This window comes from Chrysemys picta, chromosome 13 (genome assembly GCF_011386835.1).
Source record: "Chrysemys picta bellii isolate R12L10 chromosome 13, ASM1138683v2, whole genome shotgun sequence".
In the NCBI taxonomy this organism is placed as follows: domain Eukaryota; kingdom Metazoa; phylum Chordata; order Testudines; family Emydidae; genus Chrysemys; species Chrysemys picta.
In genome coordinates, this window is record NC_088803.1 from 23,970,766 (window position 1) to 23,992,098 (window position 21,333).

General features: G+C 47.8%; 1 protein-coding gene across 8 annotated transcripts in view; it reads left to right on the forward strand.

Moving 5' to 3' along the window:
• Positions 1–21,333, forward strand: part of LOC101941845 (rho GTPase-activating protein 39-like) — a 134,444-nt gene that overhangs the window by 104,901 nt on the left and 8,210 nt on the right. For all 8 annotated transcript variants that reach the window (XM_005295454.4, XM_042854948.2, XM_024105119.3 and 5 more), the window contains one exon: positions 20,238–20,311. In XM_005295454.4, the coding sequence (XP_005295511.2) occupies positions 20,238–20,311 (74 nt within the window). The remainder of the gene's footprint in view (positions 1–20,237; positions 20,312–21,333) is intronic.

The following is a 21,333-nucleotide window of genomic DNA, read 5'->3' on the forward strand; positions in this document are numbered from 1 at the left end:
GGGAGCAGCCTGGGGCGTTCGAGATGTTATCAGAGCCTCAGAGTTCCACTGAGCAGCTAGAGCTCACGGATGCCCCGCGCCACCATTAGCTGCAGCTCTCTTCCAGTTGCCTTGGGGGGGGGGAAATCTTCAAAGGAGCTCTCCTGCACACACTGTCCAGAGGGGGTGGGGGGCCATGCGGTGTTTTCCCCATACATTTGTTCAGGCTTCTCCTATGTTTCCATGTCTTGTGACAGTTGAGGAGATTGAGGTTCCCCCCTGGGGTGTCCCCTGGCCATTTCCAAGAAACCAATCTGCTTCCAAAACTTAGTTTGTTTGGTACAACCCATCCTTTGCCAGCCACTCTGGGCTCACTATAGCTGCCTGCCTGCTGCCTGCACAATAATCCCATGATGGGAATGAATTACTCTCCTAATGAGTGTGTCTTCTGGCCTCGGCTGGCCAAGACCATGGGTAAAAAAAACCCAGGACTGTTGGTAGATAAGTGACTGCACAAGTTAAAAACCAGCCATTCCCTCCCTGCTGCTCACTGCATCCCAGGGCCAAACGCCAGTGTTGCTAACCCCAGCTATTCAGAAACCACGGTCAGGGACCAAAATAGCATGAGGTTTGAAAAGTAGGAGACTGGAGTTTTTTTTCTTGGCCCTTGTGTGGGGTGCCCTGAGAGGTCATGTTTTCCAGCCAGGCTGGATTGATTTAAATCCCCAAGTGGAAAGCCTCAATTGAAATAATCTGTTTTAACCAAAAAAACCCAACAACAACGAGGAGTCCTTGTGGCACCTTAGAGACTAACAAATTTATTTGGGCATAAGCTTTCGTGGGCTAAAACCCACTTCATCGGATGCATCTGATGAAGTGGATTTTAGCCTACGAAAGCTTATGCCCAAATAAATTTGTTAGTCTCTAAGGTGCCACAAGGACTCCTCGTTGTTTTTGCTGATACAGACTAACACAGCTACCACTCTGAAACCTGTTTTAACCAACTTTTCCATTTGTACTTCAGTTATTTTCTAAAGAAAGGTGCATTCTCATTAGCTAATATGACCATTAAAGATGTTGATTTACACCTAAATAGCGCCTTTACACTAGATTTCGTACAGTTTTCTGTTTCCTAGCAGGGTACAGTATAACTACATAAATTTATTTAAGCAATTATATAGCTTAATATTTTCAGATTTTTATTAACTGTAAATTTTAGTGTGTTAGAAAATGGTGACTGATATATTGCTTATTTACTGGATAATTCACTTTTGGCTCATGATTTGTGTCCAACTGCATTAGGATGGTGACTTCAATTTAATTAAACACACAGAACAGCATATACACTTTATTCGTATGAAACAAAATCCACCGTAAATATTTTGGATACATAACTTCTCTCATCCAGACATGTTTCACATTTACAACCAATGATTTATTACAGTTGTAGTCAGTGAATTAAACTGATTATTTCAGGTCAGCCTAGGAAGAGTTTCAAGTAAGGCCTGGTCTACACTACAAAGTGAGGGCAACCTAGCTGTGCATGTGTCTGTACTTGAATTTGTCTCCCACCGATGTTAGCACCCCATTACGATGACGCAGTAACACCAGCTTCCCAAATGGCATTGAGCCATGGTCAATGCACTGAGGTCAATGCAGTGCGAGTGCAGACACTGCGCTATCTATGTCAACCCTAAAAGTTCTCCAGCAGCTTCCCACAATGCCTGACACTGACAGCTCAGGTTACATTGTGAACTCCACTGCCTGGGGTCACACAGGCTGGAACCCTCCCCACCCTCTGAAAACCCCACAAATATTTGAAATGCCTTCTCCTGATTTCCCATCTTGATGAGCACACCTAGCAGCTCTTCACCGTTGTGTGCAACTGCCCAGCTGACCATGCTGCTGATATGTTCCACACATGCACTGGCCTGGAGCAGACAGGAGATATGGGATCTCTTAGGCCTGTGGGGAGAAGAGACTGTGCTGGCACAGCTACGGAGCAGTTGTAGAAATGTGGACATCTATGGGCAGATTGCTCAGGGTATGCAGGAGGAGGGATATGACAGAGACTGGCAGCAGTGCCATGTGAAAACCAAGGAACTGCAGCAGGCATACCAGAAGGCCAGGAAAACCAACAATGAATCCAGTGCTGAACCACAGAGTTACTCAATAAAATTCTATTCTTTGGAAAATAATTCACCTTTATTAGTTCACAACATCTGTTCTGGAGTGCCTGGTGGTCCTGAAAGCAACCATTACTTGTTATTGTACAGTCTGACTCAACTCCTAGGATCAGTGACAAACACAGTGTTATAAATGTACACCAAGCATCACCCAATTCCTAACTGGTCCCAAAAGAGCAGGGCCAAGTAGAACACAGTACACCACAACACGTTACTGTGACTCACTGTTCAAGTGCTCTTTCAAAAGCACTTTCAGCCATACAGCTCCGAGTTTTTCTAATAGCCCTTGTGTCTGACTGTTCAAACTCAGCAGACAGCTGCTCCATCTCCGCCCTTTCCCCCTTTGCCAAACAGATACTATGAAAGATACAGCAGGCAGATGTAACCATTGGGATGTTTTTTCCAAAGATCCAATCTTGTGATTTAACAAAGCCAGCAATCCTTCAATCTACCAAAAACATATTTGGATGCCCAGCTGCACTTGCTGAGCAGGTAGTTGAATCTTTCGTTGGTGCTGTTAAGGTGGCTGGCTTCATTAGCTAGGAGTGGAATGGGTAGGCTGGGTCCCCCAGGATCACTACTGGCATTTCAATGTCACCAGTGGTAATCCGCCAGTCGGAAAAGAGAGTCCATGCTTGTAGATTACTGAACAGTCCTGTGTTCTTAAAGATGAAAGTGTTACGCACCTTCCCGGACCAGCCAACTTTGATGTCAGTGAAGCGTCACTGGTGTTCGTATAACCATAGAAAAATAGTCCATTCTGTTGATACACTCTTTAGCAAAGTGGGCTGGGGCCAAAATAGGGATGTGTGTGCCATCTATCACTCCACGACAGTTCAAGAACCCCATTGCTGCAAATCCATCCACTATGTACTGCACACTGCTAAGAATCACAGTCCTGTGTAGCAGGAGATGATTAACGACCCTGTACACTTGCATGACGATGGCCCCCCACAGTGAATTTTCCAACTCCAAAATGATTTCCCACTTACTGGTAGCAATCCAGCATTGCAAGTTTCCACAGTGCGGTTGCCACTCGCTTCTTCACTGTCAGTGCGGCCCTCATTCTGGTGTCCATGTGATGGAAGGTGGGGGTGAGTTCCTGATCAAGGAATGTGGCCTTTCGCATCTGAAAGTTCTGCAGCCATTGCTCATCATCCCAAACCTGCATTATGATGCAATCCCAGCAGTCAGTGCTCATTTCTTGGGCCCAGAAGCGGCACTCCACCATCTGCAGCTGCTCTGTGAACACCACCAACAATCCTGAGTTGGTTTTCATTATGTTCCACAACAAGGAATTGGCATGTTCCCTCACTCAATTCTTCTTATGGCTCTGCAAATATTGGACAATCGTGCGTGCACGACTTGTGCTTCCAACACTCATGACAATAGTGTAGAGCTGTGCAGGTTCCATGATGTTATCAGCGATGGCGGACAGCAAGGAAGGTCATGTGGGTTTGTGGGATTTTTAAAGAAGGCATGAAAATTATGGGATATGGATGACATTATGCGATGGAGACAGCTGCATCCTGGGAACTTGATCCCTTTCTCCAAGTCACCCCTGCATGACTTGTTCCTGCCCCGCCATGAATTGGCAGATCTTCCCAAAACAGCGCTCTGGACGGTGATGAGCTGCATGCTGGGATACGTACCCATGGTGCACCACATTGTGCATCGATACAAGCACTCCTGGTGAGCACACGCAAGGAGCCAAGTATGTGTACACACAAGTGATATACTCACTGTGGCAGCTTGATGCTGACATAACTTGTGGTAGCCCAAGTTTGTAGTGGAGACGTGGCCTAGGTGAAAGTGACAGCAGCTTATGTTCCTACTTATCTAAGTGTCTTGAAAATGAGACAACAGTCTCCTAAGTTTCTTAAGCTGTCCTTCAAACTTTGAAAACTAGTAGATCTCACCCCTCCCTCTTCGTTTTTATTCATAGACGGGACGAGCAAGACCAGTTTTCCTACGTTTTCAACTCCCAGGCAATTTCTCAACTTTGAATTAGTCCAAATGAAGAAAATATTATTTCTAATCAGCACCAGAGGCTGCACTCTGAAAAACGTTGTCCCTTCTTCCCACAGTCTCCTGCTTTGACACCAGTGTTGCTCCTTTCTGGTCACTCATTCTGCTCCTTCTACCTTGTTAATTCTACCGTTACCCCAGCAAAACAAGAGAACTACATGCTTCTTGCGCAGTAGTAAATATGATTAGAGACAGAGGAGGCAGCCGTCGAGAAATGAATGGGTTTCTGTGTGTTTGTCTCTCTGTCTGTGTATAAGGAGACAGGGTAAGTTCACTTACTTCAAGTACCCAGAACCATCCAGAAGCAAGAGCTCGCAATTACTCGGTAGATCAGTGTTTTCCATGAGCTGGAGAGTAAGTTTCCATAGTGGGTGGAGTCAGAAATAGTCATAATCCAAGAACTGAGCCAATCAGAGCTCAGGGAGAGAGAAGCTGTAAAACAGGAGCGTGAGACCCCCCCAGGTGGGCTCCATGGATGATCCTGGTGAAGTACATGATGGTGCCTCCTGGAGTCAGAGGCTGAGTCCCACCACCTGTGATGACTTTGCACAGCCCTGGGTCCCCCACAGGATCAAGCCCTTAGTACAGCACGTGACCTATTGTGCCATATTTATAAACCTTGAGCTCAAAAGTTCAATGTTTTTCCCTTGATTCTTTCTTTATATAGAAAAGTAGCCTTTAATTCAATTTTTGATTAGAGGCTCATGGATTCAGCATATATTATTAAATTGTCCTAGAGATTATAATAAGTTTAGACTTTAACATATTTTGTATTAGATTGAGATTTCATTTTAAACAGGTTTATTTTTTAAAAGAACAAATTATTATAATTTGAACAACAAAATCAACAAAATCAAAAAAATCTGATTTCAATAAAAAATAGGTTTGTTTTTTTGTCAAAAATTCATTGATTTTTATCTGCCCTGTTTCCCGCTTTTCTCCACAGTGATGAGATCTGGAAGTGTGGTGGTGTTTGAACGCAAGCAGAGAGTTCCTTATGCTCACATGATTCTAGAGAGTGGAGGATATAATTACTGAGAGATTCACATGGAGATTTTCAAAGTTGGCAACACTTAGGCGCTTCCCTGGATGTATATTGCAGTGAGACTGCATCTTCAATGGGCACCTTTGTGTATACTCAGGAATGTGGCTTTGGAGTAGGGATGTCACAGGGGGACTGGCCCCTTTCAGAGGGAGCGTGAGCATATGTCTGATTCCCTGCTGCCCACCTGGGCCTTATAGAGGGTAAGACAGCAGCAGCGGAAGGACTGCTATCCATGGACCTGATGTGGAAAAAACATAAGGGGGTTTTGTTGCATAATATTTCTTGCCGGCTTAGTAGAATTTAAATTCTTTGCCAATTCCCTTTTTATTTCTTTTAATTGTGTGGTAAGTTTCTCCTGGGAGTCCTTGAGATTCCTCATTTGAGATTCACAGTGCCATTTTTCTGCTTCTTCGTACCAATTAAAATATGCATCGAACTGGCTTTGTGGGGATCCCATTCTTTAAAAAGCTTACAAGTGAAAGGACTGCAATTTGCATACATACAAACATACAATACTCAGGTGTGCCCTTTGGTGGGACGGTGATTCCTTTTGTCTCACCGGCTCCCATTTTAATAGATCACTTTCACTCAGGTCTTTTACACAGGGAAGGCTTATTTTAGGGTGTCCACAACTGTCTACACCCCCCTTCAGCAAAGAGCGTCGGCTGGTCTCAGAGAGAACGGCGCTGCTTACTCTGTTGCTCTTGGTGGGGCGTTTGGCTCATGCACTGCCCTTAGGCTGGAAGGGGAATCAGAGGAAAGAGGTTGAGGAAATCAGACCGCCCGAGGGCGGGGAGGATAGGGTCACACAAACCTAGACCCAGGCAATCCCCTCGGCAGTCAAGCTGGCAGAGCGAGGCTACTTCAGTCAGGGCCCTTCTGTTTCGGCCCTTCTAGGTGGGGTCACAGGGCTTGCTTTAGAGCCAACAAGCTTCGCAGAGAGCTCTGGGCGTCTTCCTGTGACCCTTATAACAGATCACTCTCACACCAACACACACACACACTGTAATAGAGTCAGAGGCCTATCTAGCCACACACTTGGCTCTTCCCGGGGTACAGTACAGAACAGATCAGAAGGGCGTCAGGCATGTCTGGCAGCAAAAAGTCCGAATAGAATGTGCAACTCACCCGAACCCAGAGCCTATGGGTGGTGCTCCACTAGAAATCCTAAATAGAGATTTCAAAAGGTCTCTTACCTTTCCGATGGGCCCGGGGTCTAGTGGGGAACAGCTCGTGGTCCTCCGGTTTCGGGGTCACGGTCTATCCGAGTCACGGCACCAATTGATGTGGAAAAAATCAATCCACGCGTTGTGTTTTCAATCAGATCAGCCTGAGGCCCTTTGTTGATTACAAGCGCAGGGGGTGACAGCTATTGGAGCTGCCCCCCCGAGTCCAGGAACACACAAGCTTTTTAAAGCTTAAAACCACAGATAAATCACACATACTTCCATATTAACTACCTTATTTGGAATACATAGCAAAATTAATACAGGTCAAAAGCAAAAAGAACAATCACCCTTCTTGTTATTCACAGCCTGGTTCGTTTGCAGTTTGACTTTTCTAACAGCGCTATTGCGGTTATATATTTCTTAAGCTTGGGCTATTACAAATTGTTCTGTTTGGGGATTTTTTCCACTCTGACTCCTTCTGCCCCTTGTACGCAGAAACAAGCAGGATCTTAGTTCAAGGGCTGTAAGAAAGCTTGACCAAACTCAGGGCCTTGACTAAAGTTTAAGGCCTGCTAAATTTTCCCTCACAGACCTCTCTCCGCCCAGGGAGGTAAGGGACAGAATTACGAGAGCTGCTGGAAGGGTTCCTGAAGGAAGCAGCTGGGAGCTCAGAAACACAGGCCCCAGAAGGAGATCTGTACAATCCGCTGAACTGAGGGCAGAGACTGCAGGCCAAGGGACTTGATTTAAAGTTTATCTTGACTTAATAAAGTAGGACCCCAGCAGGGGAATTTCTTCTTATACCTTTGGATTATATGGGCTTTGTAAGGGACACTGAGAGAAGGGAAACTGAAGCACGGGGCTGCAGAGTCACACATAGCCAGCAGGGGATTCTACAGGGCGGGTACATCCTTTTACAAGGGGTCAAGAGTGCTTTGCAGATAGGCAGGGGCATGTTAGAGGCACCTGATATTTTCCCTTTCTTCTTTAAAAGGAAACGAAGTAAATGAGAAATCAGTGCACCACTGCAGGGTTTGGAAAAGGAGTAACTTAAACTTTTTGTAAAATTCCAAGAGAGGAGAGTTGCTTGGCTCTGTTAGAGAAACATAATTAGCATTGTATCTCTGCTGTTGATTTTTTCATTAGCTACAAATGAGACACATTGAAGTACACCACCAAACAGTGGTGTAATTGGAAACACAGTCAGAGATCTCAGGCCTTGTCCGTGCCGAGATTTTTGCACTAGTGCAAGTCTCTTTTTACACTAGTGCTTTCTATCAATGTATAGGCAGGCCCTTCCTTGGAAGGAAAAAGCCGTTGTTAAGTCTCTCATACAAAAGGCATTCTAACAGTGCTAGATTGCAAACTGACATCCTTAAGATCTAATCCCAGATTTTACAGAGAAACACCTGAGCACCATCCGGCTGCCATGTTAGCACAGATGTTCTCCAAGTCCACAGCACTCACTGCATTTTTGTTGTCATTTTGTTGTCAAGTTTTCATGCCACGTCTGAGAAGATCTGTTCCTTCTCTCCTCTGGATGTTAGCTGGGTGTAAAAGGGCAGCTTCTTTAATGGGAGGGGGTGTTTCCTTCTTTTGGCTTGTGTTGTGGGGTTGGCATGAGGGAAATAGGAAAAAAGGGCTTTTCTCTCACTTCCAGGACCACTAGCACTATTCTGTTTTTAAAATAGCCATTGCTAGTGTGATGCTTAGGGGTGGATTTACCTGGATTTCATACAGGCTCAGAATGTGCTCATGCAGTGGAAGAAGGTTTATCTTGAAGTTTAGCCCTTGAAAGTTTTGTGGCTCCAAGTCTGGAGGGAGGTTATTCAGTCCCATGTCAGAGTTATCAGGGAGCCCAGTTCACCTTAAGCTGTCTGTGATTTGATTTGTCATGCGTTCAGATCCAGCAGCAACTGACTTACTCCCTTTACATACTGACTGCACTGAATAAGCTGGGCTTTCGTACAGTTTTGCTTTCCAGCATTTTGAAGCTAGCATCAGAGTTTCACCATCAGATCCACTTGTTGCTTTCTGTTAGAGAGTCTCTTCCCCAGCTCACCCAGTGAAGTCTGCCTCCCATTCTGTTGTTTTCTGCATGGCCCTGCTAGACTTCTCTGAATCGGATGGAGCAGTGGATACTGCATGGTTGTCAGCAAGAGGACACAGGAGCCTGGGGGCTCTATGAAAGCAGGGTAGCTCCATTTTGGTTTTGCTTCTGTGTTTATCCAGGGTCTGGAGCTCTCTGTGGCAAGGACAGGCTGATTTGAAAAACCAAAGAGAATCACAGACGTATGTAAAAGGGGCTTTTCAGTGGACATCTTCTCTAGTAAGTTGGTCTGTGTTCCTACACCAGTCCAGTCAGTGTATTTCAGTAGCAGAAAGCTTGCCATCTCCCTAAGCTCCTACATGCTCTGAATTCCTTGTTTTGCTGACAGCGTGAATGATGACACAGAGTCTGGAAGCTACATTCCATTGAAATCCTTGAGTTTAGACTCTTTTGTTTATAGTAGTGGTGATGTCACTGTCACAAGTCTGCTGTTCAGATTCTTCAAGATCTCAGTGGAGGAGGGGTGGCTTAAATCCCACTGGTAGTTACGTTCCACTGGTAATTACAGCCTCTTCTGGAATATCAGTTTTTTAAAAAGTTTTAGCAAATCTTTCAGGGTGAAAACTTACCAGGTCATCAAGTTCATCCTCATCTGGATACCCAACAGCCAAAAGGCCCAGCAGCAATACAAACTTGCACATGTCTTATCTGTTTTATGTGGGAAGGATTTTTTCTTCCTCAGCGGACTAGGAGTTCTTTAGTGTTATTTTTAAAATTGTTCTGTGAATTATTGTCTCATGTATTCTAGTTGTGTACTGTTGTGTAGAACAATTAAGAGCCACATATATAGAGCTGCTGCTCATAGCTCCATAGTTAAGAGTGTTTATGTGAAGCAGGAACTTGGTTTCTTGGGTTTATAAGAAATTCAGAGTATTTGCTCTGCAGTCTCACCCCACTTACTGAAGGGGCTGAGATTGGCAAGTTTTAAGGGAATCAGATGGCAGATAAGGTGAGAAGCATGTTTGTGGTTCTGTTGTTGAGATGCTGTGCTGGGTTTGTAACACTTCTTCAGGCACTAGTTGTATATTAACAAAGCGTAGAAGCCTCAAACTTACCCTATGTTTGTTGTCAGTATGCATGGCAGGAGGTCAGGAAAAGCTAGGGTAAAGAAGGAAGGACCGAGAGAGGTATAGTCTCAAAAAGACAGTGTTTGTTAAATCATCCGTGCAATCTAGAGTAACAGAGTGACCAGCTGCCCAAGCTGTACAGTGATCAAAGCCCCAAGAGTTTCTCAGTGTAATATGCAAATAGGTAAACACCTCCAAGTCCATGTATGCATTCACCACAGATCTCACCTCCCACAGCATTGTCAGTTCAACATCCCTCTCCCTTCCAACTACCTGAGACATTATAGAGACCCTAGACTCCTTTCCTTTCCCAACATGCCTTGCCAAAAGGAGATTGACAGCCAGGCTTCCCTTTCCTCGTATAGACTACTAAGGCAAGCCTGCTTGGCCCCCTGTTCTGAGTCCACCCTCAAAGATACAATTGCCTAGAGTTTGCTTCCTGTTTTTACTTCTCCCTGAAATCTGACTACGCCAGATTGTTAGCCCTGGGGGAAAAGGAGCTTTGACCCAAACGTATCAGAACTCCAGCCCCAAGGTTCTGACAATCAAAGGAGTAGAATAGATCAAACATTGGCTTGATTTGTCATGCAAGGGTCTTGCTTATCCCCCGGGACAGCTTGCTGTCCATGGAGGCCTCATCCTAATAATTTGAAATTGGATTAAGCCCTGAAGCAAGAAGCTTAATCTCTCCTCCAGAAGTTTTGTTAGCAGTATCCATTAACTTTGGATATTCTTATTATCTGTGTAAATGTCCCTCCCTTCTTTGAATCTTACTAATTCCTTAGCCTCAAAGACATGCTGTGCCAATGAGTTCCATCGTCAAATTACAGATTGGGAGAAAGGGTATTTCTTATAGGCAGTTTTGAATTGGCTACCTCTTCATTTCATTGAATGAAATTGTTCTTGTCTTATGAGCCAAGTCACAATCTACCATCTCCTATTTTATATACTGGACGCCACTACACGTGAGGTGGATACATTGTAACAACATACGTGCAATATGGCTCAATTAGCATCACTGGGGGACCCTTAGCTCTTGTACACTTAAATGCTCAAATCGAACGCTGCATTAACAGAGCTTTTGCATTTAATTAGTTTTTTGCTTCCAAATTTCCTTGGGGATGAAAATTCTGAGATAGCGACCTCCTCCCGTGTGGCTCGAGGAAGAAGGCAAGAGACTGGGCTGGGAGTCCATTTCTCATTGTCTTTCCCAGGCCGTGTGCTTACAGTGTTTCATTTCCAGCTGCTGTATTCAAACCACAGAACCCAGCCAGGAGGACATTTTTCTTTCAGCCTTGTGCTCGAGAATTTAGTTTGGCTGCTGGATGAACATGTCTGTGCGGGCATGCGGGAGAGAGTGATTGCACGTTTCTCTCGGCCTTTGTGAAGTGTCTGTCTATTTATTATATTTTTGGCAAGGCTGCCCTCTATTTAATTCACAGCCAGAGAGGTTTCAGTCGCTCTAAGAGGCACAGGTTCACAGAGCTCAGAAATTGTGACGGGGTCACCTAAATTATACGATGAGTGAAAGCTGTTCTTTAATACAGTGTGTTTGATTTTAAAAACCCAAGTGTTTTGAGCTCTGGAGCAAGCTTTGAACATGGCAGGGAATCAAATGGGCAGATCTATACACACCTTTAAAGTAAACAATTAGGGTCTGGCTTGAAATGAAACAAAAGGCCAACAGTTTTGGATCAGTAATCAGTGTTCAGTCAGTGCAGATCTCTCTCTCTGTCTCTGTTGTGCTGGGGATTAGCTGTGTGAAAACTGCCTGCACTATGCAGCCTCTTTACCCTCCGTGCTAGCTGATCGTAGGGCAAATTAAACAGCCGTTTCCTGGGGGGGGCTCAGTTTCTTGTTAAAGCTCCTAAGGAGCCGAGCTGTGCTGTGACAATATTTCCTTACGGTAGAATCTCAGAGTTAGGGACACCAGAGTTACGAACTGACCGGGCAACCACACACCTCATTTGGAACTGAATGTAATCAGGCAGCAGCAGAGACAAAAAAATACAGTAGAGTACTGTTTTAAATGTAAACTACAAAAAAAAATAAAGGAAAGTTTATAAAAAAAAAAGTTTTGACAAGGAAAGGACACGGTTTCTGTATTTGTTTCGTTTAAATTAAGATGGTTAAAAGCAGCATTTTTCTTCCACAAAGTAAAATTCAAAGCTGTATTAAGTCAATGTTCAGTTGTAAACTTTTGAAAGAACAACCGTAATGTTTTGTTCAGAGTTATAAAAAACCTCCAGTCCCGAGGTCTTTGTAGTTCTGGGGTTCTACTGTATTTCATAGAGCCTATGCTAGTCTGATGTGAGCTGCATTCTGCACCCTTGCATCTCCCACACATGGGGATGGTTTTCTCTAGCGTTTGGCTAAGAGAAGAGAAGGGAGCTGCTCCCCTTTGAATTCACTGGCCTTTCCTCTCCCCTTTTGGAGTTGTGCATTATGCCACATGGACCCCAGAACCTTAGGCAGGGGTTGAGAACATCAGCATGTACCCTGAGTGCATGACAGCGCCACCTCTCTCCCCAGTCAGACAGTGATTGCTGTCCATGTTGGGGGAATGCTGGATGGACAGGAATCCATCACCTTGCCCCATCACAATAAAATTACATGCATCCATCCTAGCTTGGGGAGTTTAGGGTCTTTGCAGATTCATCAGCTTTGGTACTCCAGGGAGGCCAGGCTCCAGCTAAGGCATTAGAGTTCTGATTCAATTAGTATAGCAGAGGTGCGAATCAGGGTATGTCTATGCAGCCAGTGGCAGCGGGTCCCTGAGCCTGGGTCGACAGACTTGGGCTTGCACTACTACCCTGACAACAGCTGTGTAGACAGCGCTTTTAAGTTGTGGCTCAACCCCCTGTGTAGGCTTCACATCCTGAATTCCAGCCTGAGTCCAGCATCTACACAGCTATTGCTAGCTCAGTAGCACAAGCCCAAGTCTGTTGACCCAGGCTACAGGCTCGCAGGAGAGCGCTAAAACCAGCAAGGTAGACGTTACAGCTTAGGATGCAACCCACCCTCCTATCTATGTGTCTGGGTCCCACCTGAGCTGGCCGCTGGGCAGCAGCTTGTTGGAGGGTCTGGGACTAGAGCTGGGTGAAATTTCAGGGGCGATTAGAAATTTCACTGAAAAGCACATTTTCAGGGCTCCAAAACCATTCAAGAATGTTGGTTGAAGTCAACAAATGGTTTTGTCCAAAAAGTCTAATTTATTTATTTTTTTATTTGAAATATTTAATTTTCACTTTTCATTTCAATACAACAGTTTGTTTTCAGATTTGGCCATTTTAAGAAAACTCATAAAGGCAAGAAACCCCAAAGATGGCTTTTTAAAAAACTTTTTAAAAAATCGTTTTGAGTTAGCCAAAATGGTTTGGTGAATTCTACATGATTTTTTTAAGTTTTTTGACTGAATGAAATTTTTTGAAAAAATTGGTTTTGTTTCCAGTTGAGCCAGATTGGGGTGTGTGTGTGGGGGAGGGGGGAGGTTTGTTTATCCCCCACACTGAAAAATCCATCATTCGCTCAGCTCTACCTGGAGATTCATTATGACCTTTCCATTGCTTATAGTGGTGGGTCTGCTTGAGGGATCCCCTTTCTTCTGACCCATCATGGCAGCTGAGATCAGTGAGCCGGGAACTGCTGGCAGTTCTGAGATATCCTGCTGACGTCCCTTTCTTGAGAATCTACAGTCCCTTCTTCTTCTTCGAATGCTGTCTCTATATGTGTTCCACATGGGTGTGCACATGCACACCATGCGCCTGTGTCCGGAAGTGTTTCTTAGCAGTGTCCATTGACCCGCACGTGCATAGTGTGTCTCTTTGCACTCCCAGCCGAGGGCATAATCGGTAGTGCGAGTCGACACTTCTCCAGTTCCCTCTGACTGCCACGTGGCCTGAGTCAGAACCTCCTGTTCCTTTGCGCTCCGAACTTTCTAAGAGAGTGACTCATTTTTGCTTTGTCATAAATAGTTTTATATAGTTTCTCTAGTTTCGTTAGCTAGGGTAGTTTTCTTTCCTTATTCAGGGACCATCTCCCCCCTCCGGGGACAATGCCCCAGATTCCAGGCTTCAAAAGGGTGTTTCCTACCCGTGCTCCTTCTCTGTGAGTGACAAGCATCAACAATATCTCTACTGCCTTGGCGAAGAACACGTCGCGGCTCGCTGCTGCATTTGCAAGTCCTTCCTGGCCCGCACCCAGGAAGCATGTGAACTCCACCTCTGTAAATACCTGATGGAGGAAGCCATGAGACCGAGGACGTACTCAGATCCAGGCCCAGGAGACCCAACCTGTACAGCAGCCATAACTGGCAGTGGGAGCCCCTCCGCGCACCGTGCAGGGCCCGGAACTGGCAGTACTAAAGAGCAAGGCCAAGTCCTGGATGAGAGTAAAAAACACTCTGCAAGGCACAAGAGCAGATCCCCGTCCCAGACTGCTCCCAGCACGTTTCCTCCCCGAGCCGTGCCAAGTCAGGGGAGATGTCACATGGGGATGCAGCTGGACTGGGCCCAAGATTCCCCATGTGAAGGGTAAGGCCAGGCACAAACTGGGTCCGACAGTACTAATGGCAACCTTGGCACCCAGGCATTCGGAATGCTCATCGGCACATGTGCTGACTGTTCCACAAGTGCTCATGCGCCTACCAGACAGGCTGGCTCCACAGACACCATCATCCTCACCCCTCTGGCATCTCCACAGGCACACTGCGCACCTCTGGATGCTCGGAGCCATTTCTGTGGACAAAAGAGTTGATCCTTCCGTACCCACAATTTCTCCTTCTGTCCGGCTCATCCACAACATCCCAACTCCAGAGGACAAATCTTTTCTACTGCTGCCGGAGAAGCCCATCCCTGTGCCACACCACAGCCCTCCGGTATTGACGGTCCCCCCCACACACCTTCCCAGAACCATCTTCGGAGTCCAAGGAGTTCTTGGAGCCGGAATCTTCCTTCTCCCCAACATCACACTGGAGTCTGGATGTATGGCCTAGACTGCCCTACCCTCCAGCATACGACTTGAAAACGGAGGCCTGATACCGCTTCCTGTGGGGCCCACCACATCCAAGGGACGCTTCCTTTTGGCCATACTGGGGACCCTGGGATGCCTACCACAGATGCCAGGCACCATCTCAGGCATCCTACTGGCCCTCCTCCACTCACCCACCAGCGCTGTCGGTGCATAAAGAGGAGGGAGACATCGAACTGTTTCCGCCGGCTCCTCTGGTCCCTGCTGGAGTATCCTCCTCACCGGATGAGGTGACCACCCCTCTCCTGCTCTCTCTGCTGGACGACCATTGCTAATACCAGGACTTGATCCAGAGGGTAGTGGCAGACCTGGACATCCCATTGGAGTAGATTCAGGACCCACACCATCAATTCCTGGATATACTCCAAAACCAGGAGCCTTCTCGAGTAGCCCTACCTATCCATGAGGCCATCCTCCAACCGGTGCGAGCACTGTGGTATGCCCCTGCCCCCTGTCTCCCCATACTTAAGTGGGCAGAGAGGAGACATTTTGTGCCTGCTAAAGGGGCTGATTTTTTACCCATCCAAACCCCAGCTCCCTGGTTGTTCACATGGCCATCATGGTCCGCCACTCCCTCCTTGGACATATGGCAGCCTGCACCTAGGTGACACTACACACACATTTCCATCTACGTTGTCTTCACCATTCCCTGGGCCATGGTGTCCTCCCTCTCATGGTGGTCCAGTCCTTCCAAGATCATGATTGGCACCCCCTTCGCCACTCCCACACCACAGGCCACTATCATGACGCACCCCTCCATTGGGGGTTGGGGAGCCCACTTAGACCACCACGCAGCTCCAAGGGTGTGGATGCCAGAGGAAGACAGTATGCACATAAACGTGCTAGAACCGCAGGCAGTCCATTTAGCGTGCCAGGCCTTCCTCATGCTCATTCAGACCCTCCGCGATCAGTAGCTCTCTGACAACATCGCGACAGTGGTGTACCTCAACAAGCAGGGAGGCGCCAAGTCTCCTTCCCTCTGCACTGAGTCAGTCCAGCTTTAGAACGGGTGCATCCAGAACCACATGACACTTCAAGCCGCGTAGATACCGGGCACCCAGAATTCCCTGGCCAACGCACTCAGTGGGACTCTCTAGCTCAATGAGGAGTGGGAGTTACACAATGCCACGCTCTGGCACCTCTTCGCAACATAGGGCACCCTCCATTGGGACCTCTTTGCTATTCCCAAAAACCGAAAGCTGCCCCACTATTGTTCCAGGGGAGCGATAGGGAAGGGCTCTCAGGATGATGCTTTCCTCCTCCCCTCCTCTGCTACGCCTTTACCCCTATTCTCCACCTGCCATGGGTGCTACGCAAGATTTGCCGGGACAGTGCCACCAGCCTACTCATAGCCCTGTTCTGGCCCTATCAGTTCTGGTTCATGGACCTCCTTAGACTTTCTGCCTGCACACTGCTCTGCCTCTGCACACTCCCAGATCTCCTCCCATGAGATCGGGGGAGGCTCTGTCAACCCAGTCTGGACCCTCTTCACCTCACAGCCTGATGTTTGGATGGGCGTCAAAGATCTACCCCGGTGCGAGAAATCCATACCCAAAGCAGGAGATAATCCATCAGAGCCCGCTACCGAGCTAAATGGAAACGTTTCACAGTATGGGCTCACCGCCACCACCGCTCACTGAGCATGGTGTCTAGTCCAGTCGTCCTTGACCACCTCCTCACCCTCAAATTGTTGAACCTCGCCCTCAGTTTTGTACTGGTGCACCTGGCAGCACTCAGTGTCTTTCTCCCTCCTGTGGACAGCACCGCAGTGTTTTCGCACTCCACCACCGTCCACTTCATGAAGGGTTTATGTTTATGCAACATCTTTCCACCAGTACTCAAGCCCACACCCCGCGGGACCTTAATCTCGTTCTCTCCGCCCTCACGAAACCGCCCTCTGAGCCGCTGGCAGCATGCTCCCTCTCCCACCTCTCGACGAAAGTGACATTCTTGGTAGCCATTACCTCAGCCAGACAGGTCAGTGACCTAGCAGCCATGATGGCAGATCCTCCCTACGTGATATTCCACAAGGACAAGGGGTCCTTACAGCTGCACCCTAAATTCCTTCCAAAAGTAGTGTCGGAGTTCCACCTCAATCAGTGCATCCACCTGCCAGTTTTCCATCCCAAACCACATGCCTCCCCTGCTGACAGGACCTTGCACTCCCTCGACATCCGCCGTGCACTGCCATTCTACATACACAGGACTCGACACATCGATGAAGCTATATGTGGCCATCTCCGAACGGTCCAAGGGTCAAGCCGTCTTGTCCCAACAAATCTCCAAATGGGTCTTGGGTGTGTCTGCGAATGCTACAACCAATCAAAAGTAGCCTCACTTGATAAAGTCACGGTGCACTCTGTGTGAGTGCCAGCCACCAGGTCGGCCTCACTGGCAGACGTGCCTTGGGAAGACATCTGCCGCGCGGCTACGTGGCACTCAGTCCACACAGTTCGTGATACGTTATGCCATCGCACAAACGGTAGCTACAGATGCTGCCGTGGGCCAGGCCGTACTGCAGATTGCACTTACATTGGCATTGTTGCACCCACCTCCGTGCTGATCAATGCTTGTGAGTCACCCACTCGTGGAATACACGTAGAGATCAGCACTCGAGGAAGAGGTTCCTCACCTGTAACTGGAGGTTCTTTGAGATGTGTGGGCCCTAACTATATTGCACTTCCCGCCCTCCTTCCCTTCTGCTTTGGACTGGATTCCAGAATGGTCAAAGGGAGACTGGAGAGGTGTCGACACGCACTACCGCTGATGCCCTTATCTGGAAGCATGAGGAGGCGCTTTGCATCCATGTGGGTCAATGGACACTGCTAAGAAATACCTCCAGACTCAGGCGCATGGCGTGCATGTGCCCCCACGTCTGGAATACATCGAGGGACCCCACATCTTGAAGAACGTCCAGTTACAGGCAAGTAACCTTCTCATCTGTGGGCAGCTGCTGCTCAAAGCTCTAGTTCATCTTATTGCCCACACTGAGAGACTTGGGTTGGTGGTTGTGTTACAGCTGAGTTTCTGGCTTTGCTTCTGCCCTATGGTTTATCAGCCTGTTTTATTTCTATAATAAACATTTGTACCTGTAGCTCCATGAGCCCAGTCCTGCAGCCTATGCCCATCAGCAACTTTTGCAGGATTGAAAGTCCCAGCATACAAGACTAGTGCCTGTTACATCAAGTAAGGCAGAAAGTCCAAGATCCAGAGGCCTCCGATTTCAAGTAAACATATGAAGGTTTCCCTTCCAGTCTTTAACCAATGTAATCCTAGCATTGATGTTCCAGGCCATGTATCACTTGCTAGGAAGATTGCAGGAGGCCTTCATGTCTAAGGCTTGATCTACACTAGGACCTTATGTCAGTATAACTAAGTTGCTTAGGAGTATGGAAAATCCACACCCCTGAGCAACGTTACACCACCCTAACTCCCAGTGTAGGCGGAGCTAGGTCAACAGGAGGGCTTCTCCTGTCGACAGAGCTACCACCTCTTGGGGAAGTGGAGTGCCTGCACCAATGGGAGAAGCCCGCCTGTCTGTGTAGATAACATCTTCACTGAAGTGCTACAGCGGCACAGCTGGCCACTGCAGCCTTTTAAGTGTAGACAAGCCCTCAGATGCTACTAAATTACACTGAGTTTTTGAAATGACGATTCTTCACTTATGGCACCTTGAGGCACATTCCGTACAACCAGAAGACGAGTCATCTTGGTCTGTCCCCGGTGGGTCTACTCCTTGCTCCTTGGCTCAGTGCACTGTAATCACTGCTTCATTCGTTAATAGTGCTCAGGGGATCCTGCCTACCCAGTGAGCCATTCTGTGAATTTCACCTCGCTGCTTGGGAGTTGATTGTGAGCAAATGGTGAACACTTGCACGTTTATTTGCTGTTTGAAATTATTCACTCATTTCTCCAGTGAATAATTCTTGGTCTTTGGCAAATGGTACTTTGTGCATACTTGAAATTTGAAGTTCATATTTGAAATTTTGGGTCATATGAAATTTGGGTTACATAAGAGTCAGCCATTGTTTCTGTACCTGACTGGATGAATTATGTAGCTAACCAATAAAAGTTTGAACTTCAAATTGCATCTTCACATGTAAAATCCACAATTTGCAGTTTGCATGTTGTTTGCTAGTTTTGCAATTCTCTTTCTGTGAATGTTTGAGTTCAGAATTCACATTTGGAGAGTCTTTGCACCAGTAAAATTTGTTTGTTTACTAGAATATTTGCAGAAAATAAAGATCATTGGGGCATGAAGCAGATTAAAACAACAAATGAATACTCAGGGTGGTTTTATTCCATCCAGTATTTATGCAGCTCTAAGGATTCACACAGTAAAAATCCTTTTGATGTTTATATCATGTAACTTACCTGGGTTAAATTAATCAATAAACAATATTGTCTTCCCCAAATGCCCTGGGTGATTCTTTGTTAGGCAGACGAGTGAGGAGAAGCCAGTTACAAAATAGCTCCTTTTTTTCTGTTGACAGTATAAATATATTTTTAGCCCACACCCCCTTCTGTAAACAAACCCTCTGCTCCATGGTTCAGGCCTCAGAGCCAGCTTCCAGGGGTGAGCGATAATGAAACCAGAGTCGTTAGTGCATGTGTGTGCCTGAGTTGGGTTCCCAGCTCTTTATCCTGGCGAAAAGAGATGTGAAGGCAAGAACCAGGGGCAAGGGAAGGGATCTCTCCCTCTGCATGTAGATGATGCTTGTTCTTAATCGAGGGCTCAGGCTAAGGAAAGTTTTGTTCTCCTTTGGGCAGGGCCCTCTGCCCAGCCTCTGCATTGGCCAGCTCCATGCGCCCTGCCAGTGATACTTGTACAGGGTGCTTACCCTACATCTCACTTGGAGAATGAGCTCTGTTTGCAGACATTCCTTTGACAGGGTGCACATACGGTCAGAGTGAGCCAGACTCAGCTAGGCTGGTGCCTGCGGAAGGGGACATGGAGCCAGACACTTGTGCTCTCCTGGGTGCACATAGTGTGTGCAGATGATCAAAGCAGCTGTGCGGTGGGGTGGCAATTAGTGCTTGGAGCATTGGGAGCCCTCGGCGGTGGGATGCAAGATTCAGATCTGGGTGCTTTAGGCCGGAACACGGAGCACCACAAGCCCCGGGGACCGGGCTTCTAATGGCATTGCCAGCAGGCTAGGACTGCTGTGCTGCTCGCAGGGCCAGGAGGGTGCAGGGCACTGGGCTGAACCCAGGGCAGTGGCACTAGACTGCTCCGCAGGTTATTCCAGCTAGGAGCAGCTGTTAAAAGAAATGCAGAGGCCTCTTGCAACACACCTGCAGCACTTGAGGGAGGACTCGTTAATTTTGGTGTCCAGTAAGGGAACTGTGCCCCTCCAGACTTGTATCTCAGGGAAAGTACGGGGAGGTGTTGGGGGTTTTTGCAAGTGCAAACCCTGCCCAAATCGTACAGGTTCATTTTCAGAGCCCATAGACTCAGGTGTGTCCTGCCCTTCCTGGGGTGCAGAGCCCAGCTCTTTGGGAGGGACAGAGCCCAGGGGCCCTGCCAAGAGAACCCCCAGCACCTAGTATTTGTGGTGACAGCACTTTTCCTCTGGGGGTCTGGTGGTGCCATGGGACTGACCGGCATGTCTCTCTCTCTCCTAGGTTTGGCCATCAGCACGTACGCCAGGTTCTGTTACCGGAAGCTGCAGAAGGTGGCGGTTACTGGGGGCAAGAAGGTGAGGCACCTACTGTGCCCTGGAGGCTTTGTTCTAACATCTCACGTTGCCTTCTCCAGCACCTGCGGTCTCCAGCACGCCAGACACTAATGGGTTCCTTCAAGTCCCCGGGCTCCTGTCCTGTGTTAGAGGTGGGAACTGGGCTGCGGGGGTGAGGGGATTCACAGCCACACAGTGAGTGAGGCCTGACTCCCAGACTCTGTTCCCCTGATAGCTCCCTGCCTGGGCGTTACCAGCAGGGAGCATGCAGGGTGCTCGTGGGGCCCAGCGGGCAGGTCCTGTAGGGGAATATTCCTGGCCCATGTGGCAAACACAGTACTCAGCTTTCCCTGGGAGGAGCAGGCCCTGTGTGGAGCAGGAACCACCCATCCCGTGGGGGGGAGGGGATGCTCTCCCCCTTCACCACTGACGGCTCATGTGGGGCTGGCAGCTGCATTTTCCCGCAAGCAGGCGTGGGTCTTATTTTAAACATTCCTGGAAGGGGGAGGGCCAGGAACAGCTTCCCCCCCTCCCCCCTTTTGCGGAGCACCATGCTTGTCATGCAGCCTGCCCTCCAGCAGCACCTGTCCCGAGGAATGAATCCCAGAGAGGATGGATTTTGTCACGTTTCCCTGGGGGCCTCTGCACAGTGAGGGCTCCGTGGAGACGGGGGAGGAGCTGACCCATCCGTCGGGTGGTAACAGGGGCCCAGCCCCCGGCAGGACAGGAAATGTACCGATACGTGTTCCGCACAGCTCCAGCCGGAGCTCTGTCCGTGGCACTCCAGGCAGTCAGAGGGATGTTTGCAAACTATTCTTTTACCCCTCCTCAACCTTGTTTGCAGAGCTGAGCTCTGCTGGGCTGCAGCTGTTGTGCAGACTGCATGGTGCTGTTGGTCATTTCAGCCCCCGCTAGAGGCGGTTTGATTTCCCCCTTTGCCATGTGAAATTAATAGAAGTTAGGCCAGTAAAAGATATTACCTCACCCACCTTGTCTCTCTAATGTGAAATTAAGCCAGTTTCTTTGTCAACATTCTCCAGAAA